The sequence below is a fragment of the Cololabis saira genome, chromosome 17 (genome assembly GCF_033807715.1).
Source record: "Cololabis saira isolate AMF1-May2022 chromosome 17, fColSai1.1, whole genome shotgun sequence".
Lineage (NCBI taxonomy): Eukaryota > Metazoa > Chordata > Actinopteri > Beloniformes > Belonidae > Cololabis > Cololabis saira.
Genome location: NC_084603.1, coordinates 14,302,751 through 14,329,341, shown reverse-complemented (window position 1 = coordinate 14,329,341; position 26,591 = coordinate 14,302,751). Strand labels below are relative to the sequence as shown.

The following is a 26,591-nucleotide window of genomic DNA, read 5'->3' as shown; positions in this document are numbered from 1 at the left end:
ATGCTCAATAGTACACATATATGGTTCTTTAATATATTTGTATTATACTAACATGCATTCATTTTCAATGGCTTTTGTCCTTAATGGCTTCCCCCCCCCTTACATTACTTTTACTTTTATACTTTAATTAGTTTTAAAACCAGTACTTTTATACTTTTACTTGAGTAAAAAACTTGAGTTGATACTTCAACTACTACAGGAGTATTTTTAAACTCTAGTATCTATACTTCTACCTGAGTAATGCATGTGAATACTTTTGACACCTCTGAATATAACTAATGTTGGTGTCCTGAGATGTTGATTTGTATCTCATGGGATTGATCTCTGCGGCGGCGGAGAGGGATTTGATGTGCAGTGCAAAGCAGATCGAAAGTATCACTCGCTTGAATAAATATAACTTTATTCTGGGACAGACAAAACTATTTTACAATGTGCAACTTTACAGCAGTTGGATATATGCTTTCAAACGTTTCTGCAATGTGTTTTCAAGCTGACTTGAACTTATTAAATCGAAGTCTGGAGGTTTCGCCGATAAACTCTGCACGATATATATTATGAAAGAAAAAAAAAAAGCATCAAGATCTTTCTCCACTTATTCCACTGACAACATAAACCCAAATACAAATGAATTCACTTAGATAAATATCTGTCAATATAAAGATTCATTCACTCAAAAGAAGAAAAAAAAACAGATAGTGTTTTCAATGTTTCAGCTACAAGCCGCCGGTTGGATGTGAATCACAGTGTGTTTGTGCTCTGGCTGTTTCCGTGGTTACGTCTACAGCCACTAACATGAATCTGGACAACATGGGGATGGCAGCATCATTCTGCAGGGAGATTTTTCTTGTTTTTCTTCTTCTGTGACGAGAAGATTGATGTCGAACGATATAGGAGCATGAATGAAATAAGACTGAGGTGACGGTTTTCATTTCAGCAAGAAAACTGAGAGTCTTCAAGGAGACTTCGAGAACGTCCTGGAGTGACCACGTGTTGTATCTTTGCAGTCAAAGGCCCTGTCCCAATACTCCCACTTCCCCTACTTTTCAGCCCTACCCCTAAATTTTCCGCGTTCCTGTGAGGGTAGTGGTGTCCCAATTCCTCTTTTCACCTAGGGGGAGTGAAGAAAAGTAGTGTAGTGGCTATGAATCTGTCCCTACGGATCGAGGGATTTCAGATGCACACTAGCTGACCGTGGGCTAGAAAAATTTCCCAGAATGCTTTTTGTCGTCATTTGCGGACTGAATAAAAAAAAAAAACATGGCGGACATTTCTTATTTTTTAGTGAATAAAATCAATATTTTGAGTTAGTTTCTGCATAAAAATGCATTTTGATTACATTTCTAGCGAGAAATATATATTTTACTTTCATAATATTCACTCAGTGAATGTATATAATCACTCGTTTGCCCGTTTTTTCGAAGTCTTTTTCAAACCTCGCCAGAATAAAGGCTGATTTATGGTTCCGCGTTACATCAACGCAGAGCCTACGGTGTAGGTTATGCGCGACACGCGCCGTAGGCTCTGCGTCAATTTAACGCAGAACCATAAATCATCAACAGGCGTAGCTACAACTGTTAGATTTCATCTATTAAACCAACATTTATCTTCCTAAATGATTTATTTCAGCCAGTTGTAATTCTCCACAGAGCTACAGGTTTCTCCCCCGGAACGACGGCGCAGCGCGATCACGTCTGTTCTCTTATCATCTCCGAAAACATCGGATCAAATTTCTTAACAGGTGTTATTTGGATAAACTGAGCCCAGGTTGGGGATCTTAACGGTTACTTTTACGCCTGAAAAAATATTAAAACTCAATAAAGTGGCATAGTAACAGCGCTACAGCAGAAATTAAAACAGCTTTTGGCTCTCAGCTTCCTGATTTTAGGGGTGGTGCTGAAAGTAGGAGTAGTGGGAGTATTGGGACAGGGCCCTGGGAAGATTTCAAGTGCCCTAAAATCTGTGGCTTCTTTTTTAGGGCTAGTGGTAGTGAGGGAGGGCTAGTGGTAGAAAGTAGGGGGTGTATTGGGATTGGCCCAAAGTCTCCGTCCAACCCTGACAGTAAACTCTGAGAGGAACTACCAAAGGAAAGGTGACCTCGGCCTCACATGTCCAGATGTATGGAGTTTTTTTTAAAGAGAAGAGGTCGTCTCCTGGCAATCCTCCCAAGTAAACCCACCCCCCTCAGTCTTTTCTAATTATGCTAACATGGACTTTAACATTTTATCTGCTTATTTAGGGCTGTAGTGTCTGAGATGGAGCTCTTGTCTTGTTTTTTTTGCATTTCTCTAAGCACTGGTTGGACGAATTTGCTTGTGAATCCACTTCTGGGAAGACCGGTGAACTATTTTGAACGCTTCAAATATTAAATAATCTTTCTCACTACAGAACTTTGGACTCAGAAATGGTTTTAAAATTCCTTCCAGGTGAACTTGCAGCAGCCATTGCTTATGTCTTTGCCTCTTGGCGTTGTGTTTACGCCCTCCCACATGGACTGGTGACTTGTCTCGTCCAGGGTGTGTCCTGCCCTCTTACCCCCCACCAATGACTCTCCAACACTCTCTACTTTGAACATTTTTCCAGATATTCTGTCTACTTGTCATGTAAAGTTTAAAAGAAACTACTTCTACCGATGCAGGCGCGTGTCGTTTGCAATAAAAGTAAGTCAGAACCGCTTAAAGAACATGTTTCACAGATATTATTATCAAGATTTAGCAACCTTGTACGGTGGCCGAGAAGGGCCAAACACACTGCAACGGCTTAATGCGTCTCAGTTAAGGAAAACGGCTTCAAGTACAGAAATGATTCAAATTCACAAACTCAAAACGAGGTTCAAAAAGAGGAACGTGGTGCAAATGAAAAAAACATGCTGCAAAAAACAAAGACAAATGCAGCATCAACAAACGCGCTGCAAATAGAGAAACAATGCAAAGCACAAAACAATATAAAACAAGAAACCATCTTCAAAAGAAAAACGCTTCATAACCGGTCACTACAATCGGAAGTGCTCCAAACCTGCAGGGGGCGCTCTCGGCGTAACAGCTCAATGGACAGACACACGGGATGTAGAGAGAGACCGAACAGCTGACTGTAACGTTAAAATATAATAAAGAAACGTCTCGTAATGTACAGCGTTGTACAGTGATATAAACATCGTATATAAATATAGTCAGATAAAAATCCCATTACCGTTCCCGCTGTATGTTTGAACCAGGGGTCGGCAACCCAAGCGGTTGAAAGAGCCATATTGGAACAAAAACACAAAAAACAAATATGTCTGGAGCCGCAAAAAATGAAGAGCCTTGTATTAGAATGAAGGCAAATGGCGAAAGGCGAAATGTTGAGAAAAAGTCGAAATGTTGAGAAAAAAGTCGAAATGTCGAGAAAAAGGCGAAATATCGAGATTAATGTTGAAGTACAATCTCGAGAAAAAAGTCAAAATGTCGAGAAAAAAGTCAAAATTTCGAGATTAATGTTGAAGTACAATCTCGAGAAAAAAGTCGAAATGTCGAGATTAATGTTGAAGTACAATCTCGAGAAAAAAGTCGAAATGTCGAGAAAAAAGTCGAAATGACGAGAAAAATGTCGAAATGTCGAGATTAATGTTGAAGTACAATGTCGAGAAAAAAGTCAAAATGTCGAGAAAAATGTCGAAATGTCCAAAAAAAGCAGAAAAAAAGGAAAAAAAAAGTCAAACATTTTTGAAAAAGCTCCAGGAGCCACTAGGGCGGCGCTAAAGAGCCGCATGCGGCTCTAGAGCCGCGGGTTACCGACCCCTGGTTTAAACCATGGATGTAAACACTGTGGTTCAGTCAGCTGCGCCCCCTGCACCACGTTCCTCTTTTTGTACCTCGTTTTGAGTTTGTGAATTTGAATCGTTTCTGTACTTGAAGCCGTTTTCCTTAACGGAGACGCATTAGGCCGTTGCAGTGCGTTTGGTCCTTGTCGGCCACCGTAACCTTGCCCTCACAGCTAAGAATGATGTTGAAAACAAATATGAAGAATTCAAAACCTACGAGAAACCAACTCCACCAGTGGCTCATGAGCTAAGACTTTTGCAAATCTGTAAAACACTCTTTATACGACTTGAGTAAATAGGAATGGTGACAAACCCTCTATCAGTGCCGACAGCTTTTAGATAAGAAATCTTTGCCTTACTAACTCGAATGCAACACTTCAAATGCATCACACAAAATCTTGTCTGTTAATCGTTTTTCCTTTGAGCCCCTCGATAGATTCGACCTCGGGGAGGTCACAGAATGTGCTGGAAGGCCCCCGACGGCCACCGTGCTCACAGCTCCTCGCTCTCTAGCGTGGCCTCGCGGGGGGAGCTGGCGTACAGGATGGGGCTGGTGTCCGACGTGGGGAACGCCGACTTGATGTCGAGGCCCTGGCCCGTCAGGGCGGCGTAGCGGCTGCCCGTCCGCGGGGCTTTCCTCATGGGTAGTGGGATGCTCTGGTGCCACTGTGCTGGAGACGCAGCAGAAGGCCTATATTACTATAGACAGTGACGGCGGGGATTTACTTAACTAAGCCCAAAACCACGTAACCGCGTGAGAACATACCATAGATGTCAAGTCTGCAGGTGCACGATACGATTCCAGCGTCATTTTTTGCTGACACTGTGTACCAGCCGGCATCGTCCTTTGTTGTTCCCTGGATGAGGAGACACACATATCCCGTAGCATCCTGGGTCATGCTAAAAAAAACAGAGATAACAGAGATTTAAGTCCTGTTCTATTCAAATTAAGCTTTTATGATGTTATTTGTTGCAAAAGTGGGGAACAAGGCATTAGAGAGTGGGTGTAACATGCAACAAAGGGCTGGATGTTCACAAGCTGAACCACTATTTTTGTTGCATGGCAACCACCCGATTAGGTTTTGATGGAAAAAAAGAGCTGCTGCTAACCCGATTCTGTCCTTGGCTTTCGTTATGGTCTCGTTGTCTTTCTTCCAGTAGATGACCGGAGGAGGCATGCCCACCACACGACACTCCAGCCTCACCGGCGTCCCCTCAGGAATCCCCACGTTCTGCAGTTTCTCCACGAACAGGGGCGGGTGCTTCCTCTCTTTCTCTGAGGTGGAGGAGATAAGATAAGATAAGATAAGATAAGATAAGATAAGATAAGATAAGATAAGATAAGATAAGATAAGATAAGATAAGATAAGATAAGATAAGATAAGATAAGATGTGTAAAAGATAAGATGTGTAAAAGATAAGATGATAAAAAGTGCCTTTGCTGTTCACATAAAACTCAACTTATCATCATAAGCATATTAGAAAATAACAACGTTCTAATAGTGGAGCGGCTAAGAGTGGATTTTAGGCAGAATCGTGCATTTGGTGATACAAGCATGAAAATTGGCATGAGCAGTCTCCATGGGTCACTTGACAAGAAAATTGTCCGGGCCACTTAAAATTTCAAGTTGGCGGCCATCTTGAACCTTGGTCGATCAATTAAGTGATGTAATTGTTTGGTTGGTGATATAGGCATGGAAATTGGCATGAGCAGTCTCCATGGGTCACTTGACCAGAAACTGCTCACAGCCACTTGAAATTTCAAGATGGCAGCCTTCTTTGAGATTTCCACCTGGATTTTTAAATAATATATTTTCCCATGTTAATTTGAGGTCCTAAAAAGGCCAAGAGTGGATTTTTTACTGTATTTTGTCTAACTCCTCACCCTTGACCTGTCCGATGTGGTAAAACCTGCCAGGAGTTGCCTCCTAACGGCATAGCTCTCAGGGTTCAGTGAAGTGCACAAGCTCCCTTACCACGACAAGGTAACAGTCACAAGGGAGGTTTTTTTTTTTTTTTGCCTAATGAACAGACAGTAACGTTGTCAAATAAATACTAAGGGATGGAGAAACAAAAAGGAAGATTATTAAAGTGGCCAGCTTTGGTGCTGAATGGATAGCGCTCCAAAAAATAATTGAACAATTATTTACTGAATGGCAATATGGGCAGATCTAGAGGCAACAGCTGCTCTGACTGACATTGCCATGGAACTATGATAAACTGAAAATATCCCTCACAAATAAAAGGTAGAGGTGCTGACATTACAAAGTATCTCCTCAACTAAAAATATCTCTCACTGGTAATTAGCCAGTGGAAAAAAATACTAAAGAACTAAACTAAAAATGCGATTAACTGGTAAAACTGAAGACAAACTGATGTGGCCATGGGGAGCCGAGCCATAGGTCTACACCAGGGGCGGAGCAGGGGTCCCAGCCTAGGGGGGGCGAAGCATTCTAGATGGGCCCTTGTGGCCTAAACATCCCCGTTAGAACATAATCGCTAAAAATGCCACAGATCAGGCCCAACCAACCACAATTCCAACAGCAGCAGCAACACGGTCAGAACCATCACATGAGGTTTCAGCACCATGGATTTACCAGTCATTATGTCAAACCTAATTATAAGCCTAATGCAGACTTTAAGATATAAGTATCAAACTGGAGATAAAAATCAAATGACATCCAGTGATGTCTATGGAAGCTCATTTCCGCCAGTAAAACAAAAAAATAAGATGAAATCTTAGCCTTAAAAATAAAAATATCCCCACGGTAAGTCATAATTATGAGAAAAAGTCATCATTTCGACTTTCTATCTCATAATTTCGACTTTTTTTTATCTCATCAGCCGGTTCTTCACCTTTATTGAAAGGTTTGCACTTTGCAGCGAAGTCCCTCTGGATTGAGAGCAAGGTGAGGTTGCCAGGTTGGGCAGGTTTCAGCCCAATTGGGCTAAAAAAATATATATTTGGGCTGCTTTTCCTGGGTTTTACTAAATATTTAGGAGAAATTATTAACAAAAAAAGTTTCCATTATGGCAGAGAAAAGTAGAAATTTACACAATAAACTCACTGATAATATATTTGCTTTAATCTGCTCCATTTTATTGTAGTTTTTGTTTGGAGCCTGAACTTTTTTTTAGGTTATTTAGTAATGTGAAGATGAAATGTATTACGAATTTAATAATTTAGGGTTTTAACAAGAGAATGTAAGATTCGGGCTGGTTTTTCATTATTTCGGTGGGTTTTACGTTGCATTTGGGCTGGAACCTGTCAGATCTGGCAACCTCAGCACTGGATTTCTTAATGACTCGTCTTTTTGGTCACAATAAACTTGCTCTCATCAACGGCGATGTCCCTCTGGATTGAGAGCAAGGTGAGGTTTGGTAGTCTGGCCCCATCCATGCAGCCCGGAGAGAGTTTTTATTCAACTTCAGCTGCTGAAACTCAGCATGAGTTAAGGCTCTGATGCGACAACTGGCTCGACGCATTCCTACGGCGTAGGTTACGCGGCGACGCGCACCCTACCCCGTAGGTTCTGTGTTGGTGTAAAGGTGCGGGTATACTTCTGCGTCACACACACGCAGAGCACACGGCGCACCCGTGGTGCCGTCACGAATCGTTCAGACTTCTCCGTCTCTCCATTTGGTCGCGGTGCAGTACCCCCCGCGGCCACTAGTTAGCGATCTTTTTCTGAATGGTTTATCCGACTTTTTCCGGTCACAGTAAATCAAAGAAATAAGGACAACTATTGTGCAAAAAACAAAAACAAAAAAAATCACATATAAACGAAGACCTGCCCCCCCGCCTGCTCCGCTACAGGTCTACACCTAAAAACACAGGTGCCAAGGGGGAGTAACCCTGGCAAAAAGAATATGCAGATAGGATCTAGCAGGGGCAACTACACAGACATGTACAAGTGAGCCCATATCTGAAGCACTTACACCTTCCAGTACATGCCTTGGTGCATCCGCATTTGGTCAACTCCCAACAACTCTCTGCAATAGGTGGAAAAGGAGTCCAAAAGATTTTCCATTCCTCATCTTGTTTTATCCATCCCCAGTCAGATGGGCTTGGCATTTGTGGTTGTCGCTTTAATGCCTGTCCCCACACATATCCAGCCTCATAACATGCACGTTTGGCATGCTCTTTGAGTGCTGCTTGAGTTGGTGGGATCAGGTCATATGGTCTTTGCTTTCTGGCAAATGTATATGCAAAGGCTGAGGGTTCACCCTTTTACCACCTTTTACCAAGCACTTTCTTGTATGGGATACAACTAGGTTCATGCTTTTGCCCTACACCTAGTCCGATCGTTCATCCAATGCCATTTAAATCCTGTGCGATCTGTACACCGTCCGGTTAACTAAATCCCCGTTAACCTTGGCTCGGCTCGCTGGCACAACCTGTCAATTCAGGTGCGGCTATCTAATTGGTTTGGGGAAAATTAGATAACATTTGGGATACTAACTTTCAATTAGCTGACATTGAACCCCACTCTGAGTTTAGTGATATATCACCAGTGTGCCCTGGTAGTGCAGATATTCACTCTAGTCTAATTTACCCGTAATCTCCAAATCGTAATCCAAAGTGTGCTTTTATGCCTCAGTGTTAGAGGTTTTTTTCATGGCATAAAATTGTTTTGGCATCATCCAAAACTTAAAAAATAATGACTCTAAGTCCTCTTTACTGAAAAAAAAAAATTATATGGGAAAATTGATCTTTTGAGGATCCAGTGGCGGCTCGCGGCAGTTTCCATGCTTGTATTAGCCTAAATGCTCCAATAAGGTGGCGGCCATCTTGAACAAATGTCCGCCATCTTTAAATCCCAATTGGCTGTGAGCAGTTTCTTGTCAGGGGAACAATGAGACCGCTCATGCCAATTCTCATGCTTGTATAACCAACTTTACATCAATTAACTGCTCCACTAAGGTGGTGGCCATCTTGAAAAATGGCTGCCATCAAGTGGCTGGTAGCATTTTCTTGATAAGTGACCCATGGAGACTGCTCATGCCAATTTTCATGCCTATATCACCAACCAAACAATTACATCACTTAATTGATCGACCAAGGTGGCGGCCATCTTGAAAAATGGCCGCCAACTTGAAATTTCAAGTGGCCCGACCAATTTTCTTGTCAAGTGACCCATGGAGACTGCGCATGCCAATTTTCATGCTTGTATCATCAAATGCACGATTATGTGACTTATCTGCTCCGCTATAAGGTTCTGGAGAAAATTACCAAAAATTTGCAAAATTTGTGAGTTTTCTAGCATGTTAAGGCCTCCAAAAGGCAATTCATTTTAGCGGAATAATAATAATAATAATAATAATAATAATAATAGTAATAATACACTATAAATAAATACAATAAAACACTACAGATACAATAGGGTCCTCGCACCCTCAGTGCTTGGGCCCTGACAAGAGATGCAACTGGTTAAACTGGAATATTCTCCTGAATTTTATGCAAGATACAAACTTCCTTTTTGTTTTCCCTGAAAAACCAAAAGCATGGACTGCGTCCTCACCCACGACTCTCAGTTCCAGATTAAAGGAGCTCTGCCCGGCTTTGTTACTGGCGATGCAGGTGTAGGTGCCGGCGTCCCGCTGGGTCAGGGGGTCGATGACCAGGGAATGGATGCCGTTCTCTCTCACCAGCATCTTGTGGTAGATGTCGGGGTAGATGGGCCTCCCGTTGACCAGCCACATCAGCTCCGGGTTGGGGAGACCGCTCACCTGGAGAACAGAGGCGGCCCGGTGAGGCATCGTGTCAGTGATTCCTCTGAGTGTGTGTGTCTAACTGCAGGCCCGACTACCTACTTTACAGTCCAGTCTACACATCTTGCCCTCGTGACCCGTCATGTCGGCTGGAGCCTGGAGGAAGTGAGGCCGAAAGAAGCGCTCCTGGGTCTGTTCGCTTTCAACCTCCTGTACACGAGTTCGCACCCTGAGGATGCGAGGAAACAGAGTTACAGGACATTTTTAACATTTTCATTCAGTTTAAAACAGGGGTCGGCAACCCAAAATGTTGAAAGAGCCATATTGGACCAAAAACATAAAAAAAAAATATGTCAGGAGACGCAAAAAATGAAAAGTCTTGTATGTATAAGCCTTAGAATGAAGGCAAATGGCGAAAGTCGAAATGTCGAGAAAAAAGTTGAAATGCCCAGGAAAAAGTCGAAATGTCGAGGAAATAGTCGAAATGTCGTGAAAAAAGTCAGAATTTTGTGAAAAAAGTTGAAATGTTGAGAAAAAAGTCGAAATGTCGAGGAAATAATCCGAGTTTTGTTAAAAAAGTCGAAATGTCGAGAAAAAAGTCAAAATTTCGAGAAAAAAGTCAAAATGTCGAGATTAAAAAGGAAAGGAAAAAGGAAAAAAAGAGAAAAAAAAGAAAAAAGAAAAAAAAATAAAAAGGAAAAAAAAAGAGAAAAAAGGAAAAAAAAGAAGAAAAAAAAGGAGTAAAGGAAAAAAAAAAAGAAGAAAAAAAGGAAAAGAAAAGGTCAAACATTTTTGAAAAAGCTCCAGGAGCCATCAGGGCGGCGCTAAAGAGCCGCATGCGGCTCTAAAGCCACGGTTGCCGACCCCTGGTATAGAAACATCCTGCAAGTGTGTCTATATCTGTCTATAAATGCATTACAGCACATAAACTGGTCGTATCCTCTAACAAGTCTGAATGGAGCGACTTCTGTTTAGATATCGTTAAATGTAAAGTGTTACCAAAACACCATTACTGTCACTAAGCTGTTCCCCATGCGGCAGAGAGGTTTGTTTGTTTTATTTAGGATCCCCATTAGAATTAGCAACAGCATTAGCTATTCTACCTGGGGTCTGACTAGGGTTGCCACCTTTCAGAAATAGAAATAAAGGACGCCCCGATTTCAGCAGCGCAGGAGCCAAAAAAAAGCCCCAAAACTTCTAAACTGCACAAAAATGTGTTTATTTTATATGTAAAAACAAAATACTTAGATTTAAAGTTTAAAGTGCTTTAATAGCATTGAACTTGCATGACTGTGCAGACAGCCAACCATACTAGCAACTGAAATAACTTCCTATGCTCTGTATGTCCACATCAGCCAAGATGTATAATGTAGCCTACAGGTGAAGAATATGGTGTAAAAGTAAATTTATTTCAATAATTCAACTAGAATATGGTGTAAAAGTTAATTTATTTCAATAATTCAACTAGAATATGGTGTAAAAGTTAATTTATTTCAATAATTCAACCAGAATATGGTTTAAAAGTTAATTTATTTCAATAATTCAACTAGAATATGGTGTAAAAGTTAATTTATTTCAATAATTCAACTAGAATATGGTGTAGAAGTTAATTTATTTCAATAATTCAACTAGAATATCGTGTAAAAGTTAACTTATTTCAATAATTCAACTAGAATATGGTATAAAAGTTATTTCAATAATTCAACTTAAAAGGTGAAACTAATATATGACCTAGTCTTATTACATGCAAAGCATGTATTTGTTTATTTATTCGTTTATTTTGATCAATTTTTTGAGATTTTTTATTTGGGGTTTTCATAAACTGTGAGTCATAATCATCAACATTATAACAAATAAAGGCTTGAAATATCTCACTTTGCATGTAGTGGGAAATAATATATTTGTTTCACCTTTAGTTGAATTTACTACGAATTAAGTTTTGCAATATATTAAAAATTCCGACCTTCACCCGTATATTATGACATAAATAAATAAGAGCATAATATATGTCGGTATTTGTTCAATACGGAACGCAACTTTTAATTCCCAATTACAGTACGTAAAGATTCCGTATTTTAAGGGACGGGTGGCAACACTACCTGTAATTCTATTCAAACTCCATTCTATTCTTTTCCAAATGTCAAATCATAATTAACGCTTACTTCTGCAGATCACATGTGACCCTGAGGCCTGCTCACCTCTGGGAGTGAATCGGTGTCAGCTGGTTTCGGGGAGGTCCAGTCTGAACTATCAAGTGACCCGAGCAGCTGATTCGTCCCTAAGAAACACCACAAGCAAACCACAGTCAGCCGCGGCGTCCGGAGAGGAGGGGAGGACAGCAGGAGCGGGGAGGGGGGGTAATACCTGCGGATTAGACGCCATGATGGTGTAGTTGCCGTCGTCGTCGCTGGTCGTGGACTCGATGTGTAACGCGCAGGTCCCGTCGCCTTCTCGAATCTTCCTGTAATGGACATTCTTCCTCAGGATCTGCTTGCCGTCCTTGAACCAGTACACCTGAGGAGAAACACATGTAGGTGCAGAGGTGTCAAGTAACGAAGTACAAATACTTCGTTATCATACTTACTTAAGTAGAAATTTTGGTTATCTATACTTCACTGGAGTAATTATTTTTCAGACGACTTTTTACTTTTACTCCTTACATTTACACACTATTATCTGTACTTTTTACTCCTTACATTTTAAAAACAGCCTCGTTACTCGATTTCATTTCAGCCTTTAAAAAAAACTATCCAGTTAAATTGCTCCATCCGGATAGAGTGAATTTGGTTGTGGCACAAATGTTCTGGTCCAGTTTTGTTCTTACATCCGTTCCCTCAGATTCCTGCAACTAAACTTGGATGTACATTCCAATAAAGGTTAGGATAAATGTTAACATGCCTCTGAAGTTTGACTTTTTGCACCATTACAATACTTATAGGCAACTAGTCATCATATCTTCTGCTCTCTGAAACACATGTTAATGCTCAATAGTACACATATATGGTTCTTTAATATATTTGCATTATACTAAGATGCATTCATTTTCAATGGCTTTTGTCCTTAATGGCTTTTTTCCCCCTTACATTACTTTTACTTTTATACTTTAAGTAGTTTTGAAACCAGTACTTTTATACATTTACTTGAGTAAAAAACTTGAGTTGATACTTCAACTTCTACAGGAGTATTTTTAAACTCTAGTATCTATACTTCTACCTGAGTAATGAATGTGAATACTGAAGACACCTCTGTGTAGGTGAGAAACGACCTTGACCTTGACCTTTTGTGCGGCGAAGCTGCCGACGTCTCACCTTGGGAAGTGGGATTCCCACGACTTTACACGAGAAGGTAACAGGCACGCCTTCCATGGCCTTGAAGTTCTTCAGTTTCTTGTCAAATATGGGTGCGATGCACTTCCCCGTGGGGACGTCGTCGTGCTTCACCTCGTCGTCCGACTCCTCCACCGGCGTTCGCTCCAGACGGAACTCAATTTCGCTCATCAGTCTTTGCTCAAAATTGGACACTTTGTACTCCTGGAGAAGGAAAGCTGCATGAAAGTAGTGGCAGCGGTGACGTGTGTGTGCATGCATCATGGGTCCTTTTGTTTTTATCAAGTCGGCATAGAAACGGATGACTGCGGTAACATGCACTCACATAGAAATAAGACAGTTGTGCAGTATTCTATGGAGGATTTTTTGTGCCAAATTAAATAAATAAATACATCATTAATTAATTAAAATGGGAATGAAATATATCATTAATTAATTAAATGTGTCATTAATTAATTACAATTAGAATTAAATATGTCATTAATTAATTAAAATACAATTAATTTTAAGTAAAAAAATATATTTATTATTTCAGCATTTAATTTAATCGTGTTGCGTGTGAATCATGAAATGTAAAACTGCATTTAATTAATTAATGACACATTTAATTAATGTGATGATTGATGTGCAGGGGAACCAATGAGGTGTTTGGAATCCGCCCACTGAGTTTGACAAGTGAAACTGACAGTTTTACATTTCATGATTCACACGCAGCAACACGAAATCATTAATTAAATGTGTCATTAATTAATTAAATGCAGTTTTACATTTCATGATTGACATGCAACACAAAATCATTAATTAAATGTGTCATTAATTAATTAAATGCTGAAATAATAAATACATTTTTTTACTTAAAATGAATTGTATTTTAATTAATTAATGACATATTTAATTCAAATTTTAATTAATTAATGACACATTTAATTAATTAATGATATATTTAATTCCCATTTTAATTAATTAATGATGTATTTATTTATTTAATTTTGGCACAAAAAATCCTCCATAGTATTCAGTACTGTGGATCAACATGCATTTGTTTACCATGTTGCAATATTGATGTTACGGTAACATATCTCATATCTCAAAACAACATTCCGGCTTTACAACCCCTTTTCCAAAACAGTTGGGAGTCCTCATTTCAGCCGTGAAAGCACTCGGTCCAAATGTAATTTCAGGAGTGACACTTGAAACTAATACAGATTTGATAAGAATGAATGTAAATTTGTATTGATTAGCATTATAGGTTCGCATGAGCTAAGCCATGAGTGCAGAAATGGACAACTGTGACTGAAACCATGTGTCCCAGCTGAGACATGGTTCCCTCCGGCAGGAGGAAAAAGAGGCTCCAGAATCACTCTTTAGAAAATGTCTGGGTGACTTCACCTACGGTTTTGTCCATTTCTTCTTATACAGTCTAAAGTTCAGGCTGATTAGAGGAGAGCAGAAGTGATCAGTATGATAATCATATTTTTTGTTGTTCAATAATAAAGCACATAAATGTATTCTATTGGTAACTTTAGATAAAACAATGAACTTGCAAATGTCATCTATGTCATGATTTCAGAGCAAATCAGTAAGTACAGTTTGTCAAATACAGAAAACAGGGGCCAGTTTCCTTGAAGACAAAATTTAAGTGGAAATAAGTTTTGGATCTTAATGTCATTTAACTGAATTTTCTTTGTCTGACCATTAAATAATTCAGATCAACTGAGCTTCATGATGTGCTCTTTGCTTCATTTCTTAATGCATGAAGTACATATAACCTGTATTTAAAGTTTGCAATAATGTGCACTGTGCAATAATAATAATAATAATAATAATAATAATAATAATAATAATAATAATAACCACAATCATATGCTGTAACAATGCACATTTCAATAACCATGTCTACCTCATACTGCTGCACCTTTCACTTTCTTTAAAATTGTATATATGTTAATAAGAGCTAGTCATTTGCCTATTTACTGTACAGTGAGCGAAAATAACTCAAATTCCCTGTCTTGTTTGACCTGACTTGGCCAAATAAACATGATTCTGATTCTGATTTAAATTGTGGTATTGCCCTTTTGATGCCCATGAGATGGAGAAATGGGTTTTTTTTAAATAAAAGTTATAATCAATCACCAATCTGACAGAGAGCGTCGTGAGGGACTGAGATCGTCTTGCTGTATGAAGGAGAACGTGAGCGAGCGTGTTTTAGTCCAGAAACCCCGGTGCAGGAGGTCTCGTCTGCCAGGTTCAGCACACCTGAGAACCAACTCCCTCCTCCAGCTACAGATCCACACAGCTGAGATCATGTGATTCATTTAACTTCTATAATACTTTCTTCATCTCTCAAGGGGAGCGATAATAATAAATAAGTGGTAAAACTTATCAGAGCGTTTAAAAGGGGGTGTGCATGGTTTTCCACTTGTTTTCTGTATTACAGCAGCAATTCTGCTGTGAAAGACCCGGTTAGCTGTTGTTCATAAGTGTCCAGCTTTTTTGGAAACTGGGTTGTAAAGCAGAAAGTTCATGCAGCGGTTTCTGTCCGACGGTTTCCCCCCTGGCTGGAGAAAGAATGCGTTCCTCCAACCAAACCAGATACAGACGGGGTCAAACAGGGACCAGAGGAGGAACTGAAGGAGAGAAAAACTACCTGTGGACATTAAACGCTTTATTTTACTACTAGTAACAACTTCTTGTGAACAATTTCATCGGTTGCAAACTGAAAGGGTTGTTTTTGTTTGTTTTTTCAAAAAAATGTAGCAAAATGTAAAGAATTGAATTTAGAAAAGCAAAACTAAAGTAACTGAGAGAATATTTTGTACGTATATATACATGTATATGTGTATATATATATATATATATATATATATATATATATATACACAAACATATATACAACGGAGTATTAGGGCCAAACTAAGACAAAAAGCAAATTGGAAATAAAGACGTAGAATTACGAGAATAAAGTCGTAAAATTACGAGAATAAAGTCATAGCCTAATGTTACGGGAATAAAGTCGTAATTTAATCTTGTAATTTTATGACTTTATTCTCGTAATTTTACGACTTTATTCTCGTAATTCTACGTCTTTATTTCCAATTTGCTTTTTGTCTTAGTTTGGCCCTAATACGCCGTTGTACATATATATATATATATACACGTGTATATATATATATATATATATATATATATATATATATATATATATATATATATATATATATATATCAAATTAACATACTAACACACACAGATATATATATTTCATATAGTATTTCAGAGCTTAAATCTGTTTATATCATTCGTGCAGGTTATATATTAGTTAAAGGATGCTTGAATGCTTGATTAGAAATATTAACCATCGTATTTAGATACGTTTAAATGTTGTATTCTCAGCATCTCTGAGCCTGGAGCAAAGCAGCGCTTGGGACGGCAGGATCCTTGTACCTCGTCATAGTTAATGACAGTAGCAGGAATGTTTGGTCCAAGGGCTCTGCTCGCTGTTTTCCCCTTAAAACTCAGCTTCTATGAGAGGACAGGGATGAATGATGAACACCAAAGACACACGGACTGTACATACATATACTGATGGAGGAGAAGCAGCTGTTACTGGCATGCACAGTGGATGTTACGCTACGACGACACACGATGATGGATGACTGTGAATGATGAATGATGACTGAACGCTGCTGAGTTCACCGCTGCACCTGAGCTGGTCTGACTGACTGGGCTTTTCTTTGATTTAGAATTGTTTTAATGTTTATTGGAAAGCAATCATTTCACAATGTTTACACATGTACAACCCAGTTTTCCAAGAAGTCGGAGAGCTGTGTAAAATGTGAATAAAAACAGGATAGAGTGATTTAAATGGTTTGAGACCTGAAGTGAAAATAGAACAAACTGAAACTGAGAATATTTTTCCAATTGTACAATTATATATATATATATATATATATATATATATATATATATATATATATATATATATATATATATATATATATATATATATATATATATTGAAATTCTATCTCATAATTATTTTATTACAACTAATCAAATGCTTGAAAAGTTACTGGCTATTTCATTTATGTCTCTGGAAATAAAACTTAAACTCAAATTCTGAACTAACTGATAAAAAGTTCACTAGTCAACTCTGTATAAAATGTTCATTTGTAGTCGGTATTCAATCAGTGTTATTTCTTTATTTAGAAACACAAAACACTCATTAAAAATAACAACTCTGATGGATTGCATTCATTTGTCTCTGGATCATGAATGACCAAAAAGATGTATTCTTTATAATATATTTATATATTTATACCTCACGTATTTTTGCACATGTAAATATTATCCGTTTTTTTGTTTTTACTATTTTTTCTCTTGTACATTACTAACTTTTCTACATTTTATATTGCTCTTTTTTTATTATTAAGCTATTATTGGTTATTTCTATTTTAATTTTTTGTATAAACCGTTGAGCGTGTGTGTGTTTGGCTGCTGCACGATTGAATTTCTCCTCTGGGAGATCAATAAAGTCTTCTATTCTATTCTATTCTATAAATATAATTATATTATATTTTGAATTTGATGCCAGCTACATTCAAAATATAGATCAAAACGGTCAAAGGGGCATATGTATCATAGTATGTATGATAGAGTTGCTTCTCTGCTTCTTATAACAACCAGTTTTCAAGGTGACTTCCAGGTTGATCCTGGCTTTCAGCCTTGAAGCAGCTGTGAATTTGGCATGATATAATTCCTAAAGTATTAACCGGGGGTGGCAGCATTGCTGTGGAAGCCGGCCAGGTTTTCACCTGCCTCTTCAGCTGCAGGCGCCGTGCTGGCGTGACACGGGCAGCGTGTCTGTTGTCAGCGTCCGACTGAAATAAACAAGGCCTTGGCAGCACCGTGCTGTGACGTGCGGGTCCTCCCAGACGTACACAGCTCCGATGCCAAGTATACCAGCTCTGCATCATCATGGATGCAGGTTTCTGAGCCGTGTGCTGACGAAAAACTGGACGGTTGATCTGCTTTTCAGCTCAGAAAATTTGAATATTGTGATAAAGTCCTTTATTTTCTGTAATGCAATTAAAAAAAACAAAATTGTCATACATTCTGGATTCATTACAAATCAACTGAAATATTGCAAGCCTTTTATTATTTTAATATTGCTGATTATGTCTTACAGTTTAAGATTAAGATTCCCAGAATATTCTAATTTTTTGAGATAGGATATTTGAGTTTTCTTAAGCTGTAAGCCATGATCAGCAATATTAAAATAATAAAAGGCTTGCAATATTTCAGTTGATTTTTAATGAATCCAGAATGTATGACATTTTTGCATTACAGAAAATAAAGGACTTTATCACAATATTCTAATTTTCTGAGACAGTCCTGTATGAAGTGAAAGAAAAATCAAGTTTGTTTTTGATGTTTAGCCAAAGATGGTGAATTTTCTTTAGTGAAAGACACTTCTCATTGCTTTGTTTTGTTTGTTTCTTCAACCAATAATACCTAATAGCGCTGTTGTTCCCATTTAACATCATTTATAGACGTTCCTCTTTTTGCTGGCATCAAATTCAAAATGTTTCAGCTTGTATTGACATGATGTTACTGTAGTTACAGCATGAAATAATGAAAATAAATCACTTGAGTGACTTTTTGCTCCGTTTTAATTCACATCTTACCCAAAGCTCCAACAGTTAATATCGAGTTATCCTGATCTTAAATACAAAGAAAAGTAGGTCTCAACAGGTTAGATGAAAATTAGCAATGAAATCTGAGTTGTTAATCTAATTCTGTGCTCATACATGACTACATCTTAGCAACTGTGGCCGCCACAAACGGGACTACCTGTTGGAGTCCGAGGACCGGAGGGTCGTCCTTGAATCGAAGCTTCCTCTCAATGTCACGGAGGAGAATTTCTTTGCTCTCGCGGATGTTTTCAGCTGACGGGACACGTGTCTTGGGCACCTTCTTCTGAACTCTGCAGACAGGTCAAAGGTGAAGAAGAAAGAACGTTTTGTTAGGAAGCTTTTATTGAAAGTGATTTAACTTTCTGCATCATCTGTTGCCATCAGCTCGGTGTTATTGCACCCCCCTTTTTCACTAAAAACAGGTCAAACAGGTCCTTTATACCCCAAGCCATTAAACTTTTAAATATTGCTAGGAAATAGCACCCCAGCTGGCTGGGCAATACCATGTACAAGTGGATGCTCCGTGTCTGTGTTACTGTTCTGTGTCCCTGGTTTTTTTATGTTTGTCAAATTGCCATGTGTGTCTTTGGCTGCAAACAAATTTCCCCACGGGGACAATAAACACATATCTCTCTATCTATCTAGAAAACCACAGCGGTTCAGAGTGGTGGCGTCCGTCGGTGCAGACCAGTGTTGGGACTAACGCGTTATTTAGTAACGCGTTACAGTAATACCGTTAGTTTTGCGGTAACTAATACTCTAACGCATTACTTTTTAAATTCCGTAATGCAATTACCGTTACCAAACGGTGTGTTACTCCGTTATTTCTGGCTACAGTGAAGCTTTTTTCCCCACACGCGAAGACCAGAGGAAACGTAGTGTGTGTGCATTCAAAAACATGAGCGGTCATGGCGAGGCAAGAGAGGGCGAGTTTCGCAACGTGGAGATATTGTCATTACAGTAATCCTGAAATCCGTAAAGTAGCAACCTTTTTTTTAATAATTATTATAGAAGGTTTCAAATTGCGGAGATCAGCACCGCCTCGCACATATTCCACTGCTCTTCTGACTGCTGCTGCATCCTGACTCTGTAGCGTCTTTTTCTTTTGGCTCTTCTGGCTCTCGGTGAAGGCGGACGCTTTTCTGCTCCCTCTCCCTCCCTATCTGCCCTGCCGCTGCTTTTGTCCTGTCTTGTCTTCAGAGCCTCTCTTTTTCACTCCTCCGAAATTCTGCAATCATGGAATTGATTAACTGGTCTCTCAGCACAATTGACCAAATTTTTGCGACGAGAGGGGGTAAGGGAGCCCTCTTGCCCCGATGGGACATTTTTTGCTGGATACACAATGGATTCCTGGAAACATTGGAAGCCGTTGTGTTTGGCGATCCTGTCTGTCGAGGACATTGAAGATGCTTCATAATTGGATTTATGATAGCAGGATTTCTTCTAATTGGAGTGGGGGGATTCCTAGTATATCGACAAACGCGTAAGTCGTCGAAAGCTGTTCTGGCCCTTTCTGAGCTACCCGACATTGCTGAGGGGATAGGCACGGCGACCAACACTGAGACTTTAACGTTGGGAGAGCAAAACCGCAAGCTAGATGCGATTCTTGATCAGAATCGCAGGCTGGCGGCGGTGTTTGAGCTCATTGGCAAGATGGATAAGACCTTGGAGAAGTTGGAAGCTCGGCTTGGCGGGAATTCAATTGATCACAAATTCCTCGTTTGGAGTCGCCATTGAGGAACCAGAGACTTAAGGCAGACGGAAAATTACTAAGTCTGCCTGTCTTTTCAATACAATTGTTGATTCTATAATCTGACCTTGACAGGGCAGCTTGGCCGGTTGCTCCAGTCACAATCTCCCTGGTGGAAGGAAAAACAAGGGACTCTGCCCCCACTAGCCCTCCCCTCTCCCAGGAACATCTGTGGACCTGTTTCAGAACTGTACCGAGCCGTCTGATAACATCAAGGACAATGGCTGAGGAGTAGCTCTGGGGAAGTTTCACAGATGTACCGCTCACACACACACTTGCTGATAACCACACCTCCCTCATCTCAACGCCTTCCCGCCCCCCCCTCTTATCACCCCCCCCAACGCAGTTTCCGGGTTTCGAGCGCCACGAAGCCGCGGCGATCACTTGGATGCACTGTGCCGGGACCCACATTATTATTGACACAGGAAGTGAAGAAGCAGTGAGACTGTTTAGAATGCAGAACACGATGCACAATGCAAATCCATACAGTACCTGCTGAAATGAAGGCTAGAGGGGCATTAAATGGGAGCATTTAAAATAATGTTACTTTTCATAGTAACGCATTACTTTTTGGTCTAAGTAACTGAGTTACTAACTGAGTTACTTTTTAATGCAGTAACTAGTAACGGTAACTAGTTACTATTTTTCAGTAACTAGCACAACACTGGTGCAGACCTACCCCACCGGAGCTCCCCTCGGCAGGCCCATGGAGTTGGTGAGCTGGCTGGGCGTCAGCGACGGCAGCACGGAGCTGAGGAAGGCCACGGGGTTCTGGATGGGGCTGGGGGAGGAGCTGCTGGAGGTGGGAGACGAGGCCTGCGGGGGCGACTGAGCTCGGTGCACGCTGTTCAGGAATGGTGCGGCCCCCGGAGGGGGAGAGGACATGAGGTACGGAGGGCTGGTGGGGGAATTGAGCACCCTGGTGGGGGAGAACAGCGGGGGAGTGGGGGAGCTGGTGGCCGACGAGTTGAACTCGGCCGCCAGCTCCTGCAGCAGCGGCACCGGCGACTCCGTCGGGGACGGGCTCCGGACGGGGGACAGGGTCTGGGCCGCCAGGAACTCTTTGGGCCGGGCGTAGTTGAAGGTGTGGGAGCTGGGGGCGAGGTTCATGAGGGAGGCGTGGGTGCTTCTCAGTACGCCGGTGGGGGACGTGACGCCCTGTGGGGCCGGCGTCAACCCCGTCGGAGCTACGCTGAGCTTCGGGGCCGGAGGGGAGGAAAACTGGGAGGCTGGCGCGGTTCTGCCGAGAGCTGCGGGTGAGAGGTTGAGGTGGGAGGCGTGGAAGGTGCTCGTCTGGGAGGCATGGAAGGTGCTGGTCTGGCTCACAGCAGGCGGGTTCAGCAGCGGGGCAGGCGGGGGGGACGTCACCAGGGAGGACGTCTTCACGGGACCTGAAGGAGAAGTTTTAAGAAGAGGTGGAAAGGTCCGTGTATTTCGCGGCCATCCGTTTTTTGTTTTCAAATGACAAAATAAAAATAGAGAAATAAACCAAAATTAAAGCTGTAAGCAGCGATGAACGGGCCCTTGCGCGTGCAATAAAGGTCAAGGAATCAAAAAAAACGAGTCCGATGACACCACCCACGACTCTTTATGTCAAACCATTCAAAAGTTATGGCAACTATCGAATATGGACCAATCAGATGAAGGGGGGGGGCGCGCTTTTTGGCGTCTAGCATCGCCACGGTAACGCTTTTGACTGAGAAAAGTAATGTGCATCGTCGCAGGATGGAGACGCACATTTTGATGTATAACACACCTGGGTGCACATTACGGTGAAGAAACGGCCGAAGAAATGGCATAAATTGCGCCAAAATTACACGATTAATTCAAAATGGCGACATGATACAGGTGTGTACCGATTTTCGTGCATTTACGTCAAACCGTATTGTGGGCTTGAGGCACAAAGTTTTCAAGGGGGCGCTGTTGAGCCATTTTGCCACGCCCAATAATGCAAACCATTAAATATCAAATTTTTCGCCAGGCCTGGCTTGCATGCAAAATTTGGTGACTTTTTGGGCACGTTTAGGGGGGCAAAAAGGCCCTCCTTTTGTCAGAACAAGAAGAAGAAGAAGAAGAAGAAGAAGAAGAAGAAGAAGAAGAAGAAGAAGAAGAAGAAGAAGAAGAATACAATAGGGCCTTCGCACTGCAAGTGCTCGGGCCCTAATAATCCGTTCCCCATCTTTTGTTTGTTTGTTTGTTATCCGATTTCATTGATGTGTTTGAAAATCAAAATTGGGAATTAAAACAGCGGGTGGAAAACTCTTTTCTCTATTTCCTATTCGTTTCCAAGGATACTGAAAACAAGGATTGGACAAATGGGGGGATTGCACATGCGCAGTAATAAATGTAGAAAGTTGTTTCTGGTTCTTTTGTTGATCAGATTGAAAATGAACAGTTTTAGATTTTTTAATGTTGAAACAGAAAATAAATCAAATATGAAACCTGGGAGTGAAACATGAGTTTAATCTGTAATCTGTCTTCACTCCGTCATGAAACTGCAGTGATGTTGTGACAGTCCGTTCAGCTGCAGCGTCCAATCAATAACATGTACTGAACTCTAACATACTGGAAACGAATAGGAAATAGAGAAAAGAGTTTTCCACTCGCTGTTTTAATTCCCAATTTCGATTTTCAAACACATCAATAAAATCGGATAATGGATAATGATCCGTTTTCCATTTTCAGTTTTTTATTATCAAAAATGGGCAACGGATTATATCTCTATTTTTTCTATTTTGTCATTTCAAAACAAAAAACCGATGGCCACGAAGTACACGGACCTGGAAAGGTGGAGCCGAGCGCCGGAGCAGAAGGAGCAGAAGGAGCCATGGTCAGATGAGGCATCTGCTGCGAGAAAGTGGGAGCCTGGGGGTCCCGGTGCATTCTGGGAGGCCACGCCGGGCCCTCTCGGGGGCTCGGGACCTCAGGTTGGATCTGGGCCTGGAAGGGGGGCAGGGACGGAGCCTGGACGTGGTTCTGGGTCGGGGGTTCGGTCTCCTGCTGCTGCTCCATAAGGACCTGGTTGTGCAGGAGTTGCAGCTGAGCCGGGTCCCTGTCAAGCACAAACACAGTGAAAGAGCAAACCAGAACTATACATGGTAGGGATGAGATAAGGTCAGCATTCTCATCAATCCAGTCCAGCAGCATCGAGCCCGAGTCAGCGTGAGGAATACTCTGCCCTTTTATGGACTACCAACAAGTAGCACAGCAACAGCACCGTATACGCTTCAAACACCATATAATCTGGATTCTACTTCTATCTAACCTCAGATTATTGCAGAACATAAACAAAACTAGACCAAACATCCATCTTTGTGGTCTTTAGCTCGTGATCGTATATCAGACGTAACAAATACTGCAAAAACTAAACCAAATTTAACAACAGCATTGACATAAACGGGTAAATATAAATGCATAGAAGCAGACTTACTAATAAAAATCCCGACCCTTTGCTTTAGAAAGCTGGAAGACCGACGTTTGAAGTCTGCATGGATTCATTTATGAGCTGAAATGATTTGAGTCGGTGCAGAAGGAGACGCCCACCTACTCTGTAGTTATGATTACATCAACACTGCTGGACAGCTGCTGTATTAGATATCAGTCTTTGCATTGACCCCCCAGATTATATTTTAAGGCCCTGTCCCAATACTCCCACTACCCCTACTTTTTAGCCCTACCCCTAAATTTTGCGCGTTCCCGTGAGGGTAGTGGTGTCCCAATTCCTCTTTTCATCTAGGGGTAGTGAAGAAAACTAGTGTAGTGGCTATGAATCTTTCCCTATGGATCGAGAGTTTTCCGATGCTCACTCGCTGAACTAGGGCCAGAAAAATTTCCCAGAATGCTTTTCGTCGTCATTTGTGGACTGAATAAAAAAAAACAACATGGCGGACATTTCTTATTTTTTAGTGAATAAAATCAATATTTTGAGTTAGTTTCTGCATAAAAATGCGTTTTGATTACATTTCCAGCGAGAAATATATATTTTACTTTCATAATATTCACTCAGTGAATGTACATTTACACCAACACAGAGCCTACGGCGTAGGTTACGCGGCGACGCGCGCGTACGCCGTACCCTACGCCGTAGGCTCTGCGTCAATTTAACGCGAACCATAAATCAGCTCCAGAGTCGGCAGGCAGAAATCTCGAAATTTTCGGAGCAAATTTCTTAACAGGCGTAGCTACAACTGTTAGATTTCATCTATTAAACCAACATTTATCTTCCTAAATGATTTATTTCAGCCAGCGGTAATTCTCCACAGAGCTGCAGGTTTCTCCCCGGGACGACGGCGCAGGTTGACCCGGCGATCATGTCTGTACGTGAGCTGCTGCTGCTGCTCCGAGCCGGCGGCTCTTCTCATCTCCGAAAACATCGGGTCTAATTTCTTAACAGGCGTTATTTGGATAAACTGAGCCCAGGTTGGGGATCTTAACGGTTACTTTTACGCCTGAAAACATATTAAAACTTAATAAAGTGGCATATTAACAGTGCTACAGCTGAAATTAAAACAGCTTTTGGCTCTCAGCTTCCTGATTAGTGGTGGTGCTGAAAATAGGGGTAGGGGGAGTATTGGGACAGGCCCCTGGGAAGATTTCAAGTGCCCTAAAATCTGTCCCTTCTTTTTTAGGGGTAGTGGTAGAAAGTAGGGCTAGTGAAAGAAAGTAGGGGGTGTATTGGGATTGAGCCTTAATCAGAGGCCTTTCTACGATAGCTGTTTGCCTTTACTTACAGTTTGGGTTTGGCCAGGACGGGCGGCGGCTCTTTGCTGGCCGAGTCCAGGCCGAGTTCTTCATCCAGGTCATCGTACCCGTCTTCACCCTCCTCATCCTCGGGCAGCTTGAAGTGAACCCGCAGGCCGACTCTGGCGCTGGTGCGCGAGTCCCTGTGGTTGGTCAGGGCGCCTGATTTCAGGCAGGAGTTTGGAGGAGGGTCGGGCAGCGGCACCACGACGGGGCTCCCGTTCTGGTTGGGGGTCCCCTTAGCCGCCTCAAGCGCAGAGGAAACGGCGAAGGGTTTTGGGTGGGAGAGGATCTGTCCACCGCTCCGTGATGCTCCGGTGGATCCGTGACGGTCCTGGTGGAGGGAGAGAGGGTCCAGGTTGGGGGTGCTGGTGCTGCGGGAGGTCAGGCTGGAGCTGGAGAGGCTGGACGGGTCCAGACCGGGCAGGCTGGAGCGGAGCATGGAGGAAGTGTGGGGCTCCAGCCGGAGGGTGGTGGTGTTCAGGGGGTCCAGGCGGACGGAGCTGGAGACCAGCGGGTCCAGGCGGATGGTGCTGGAGTGGGGCTTGATGCTGCTGCTCACCGTGACCTCTGACCCCCGACTGGGCTCCACCAGTGAGCTGCCCAAGGGCCTTGTGTGGCTAATGCTGTTGCCTTTTCCTGCAGACAATCAGACACACGGATCAAGATCTCAGTGGAAGAACAAAAAAAACATTCAGCTTTTCTTAACCCTTATACTGTCTTCAGGTCAAAAAGACCTAATTCTCCCGTTCCTTCTTTCCTCCTGCTCCTTCCTTCCTTCCTTCCTTCCTTCCTTCCTTCCTTCCTTCCTTCCTTCCTTCCTTCCTTCCTTCCTTCCTTCCTTCCTTCCTTCCTTCTTTTCTCCCTTCCTTTTCTCCCATCCTTCCTTCCTTCCTTCCTTCCTTCCTTCCTTCCTTCCTTCCTTCCTTCTTTTCTCCCTTCCTTTTCTCCCATCCTTCCTTCCTTCCTTCCTTCCTTCCTTCCTTCCTTCCTTCCTTTCTCCCTTCCTTCCTTCCTTCCTTTTTCCCTTCCTTCCTTCTTTCCTCCTGCTCTCTTCTTCCCTTCCTCTTTTCTCCATTCCTTCCTTCCGTCCTTCCTTTTTCCCTTCCTTCCTTCCTTCCTTCCTTCCTTCCTTCCTTCCTTCCTTCCTTCCTTCCTTCCTTCCTTCCTTCCTTCCTTCCTTCCTTCCTTCCTTCCTTCCTTCCTTCCTCCCTCCCTTCCTTCCTTCCTTCCTTTTTCCCTTCCTTCCTCCTGCTCTCTTCTTCCCTTCCTCTTTTCTCCCTTCCTTCCTTCCATCCTTCTTTTCTCCCTTCCTTCCTTCCTTTTTCCCTTCCTTCCTTCTTTCCTCCTGCTCTCTTCTTCCCTCCCTCCCTTCCTTCCTTCCTTCCTTCCTTCCTTCCTTCCTTCCTTCCTTCCTTCCTTCCTTCCTTCCTTCCTTCCTTCCTACCTTCCTACCTTCCTTCCTTCCTTCTTTTCTCCCTTCCTTCCTTCTTTCTTTCCTTCTTTTCATTCTCCCTTCCTTCTTTCTTTCCTTCTTTTCATTCTCCCTTCCTTCTTTCTTTCCTTCTTTT

At 41.7% G+C, this 26,591-nt stretch overlaps 1 protein-coding gene and 1 long non-coding RNA gene across 2 annotated transcripts in view; both read right to left on the bottom strand.

Moving 5' to 3' along the window:
• Window positions 1-383: 383 nt before the first annotated feature.
• LOC133464028 (uncharacterized) lies at window positions 384-3,467 on the bottom strand. The gene is made up of 2 exons (XR_009784401.1): window positions 1,544-3,467; window positions 384-1,484 (listed from the first exon to the last, which is right to left on the bottom strand). It is a non-coding gene; the product is annotated as an uncharacterized LOC133464028 (long non-coding RNA).
• A 20-nt stretch (window positions 3,468-3,487) lies between these two features.
• The window catches only part of mypn (myopalladin), a 44,726-nt gene continuing 21,622 nt past the window's right edge, over window positions 3,488-26,591 (bottom strand). The window contains 13 exon segments of the mRNA XM_061745956.1: window positions 3,488-4,467; window positions 4,563-4,696; window positions 4,907-5,072; window positions 9,319-9,526; window positions 9,611-9,737; window positions 11,707-11,786; window positions 11,873-12,022; window positions 12,817-13,038; window positions 16,279-16,356; window positions 18,688-18,820; window positions 20,960-21,671; window positions 23,061-23,332; window positions 25,011-25,659. Coding sequence (XP_061601940.1) covers window positions 4,289-4,467; window positions 4,563-4,696; window positions 4,907-5,072; window positions 9,319-9,526; window positions 9,611-9,737; window positions 11,707-11,786; window positions 11,873-12,022; window positions 12,817-13,038; window positions 16,279-16,356; window positions 18,688-18,820; window positions 20,960-21,671; window positions 23,061-23,332; window positions 25,011-25,659 — 3,110 coding nt within the window. The 3' untranslated portion in view covers window positions 3,488-4,288.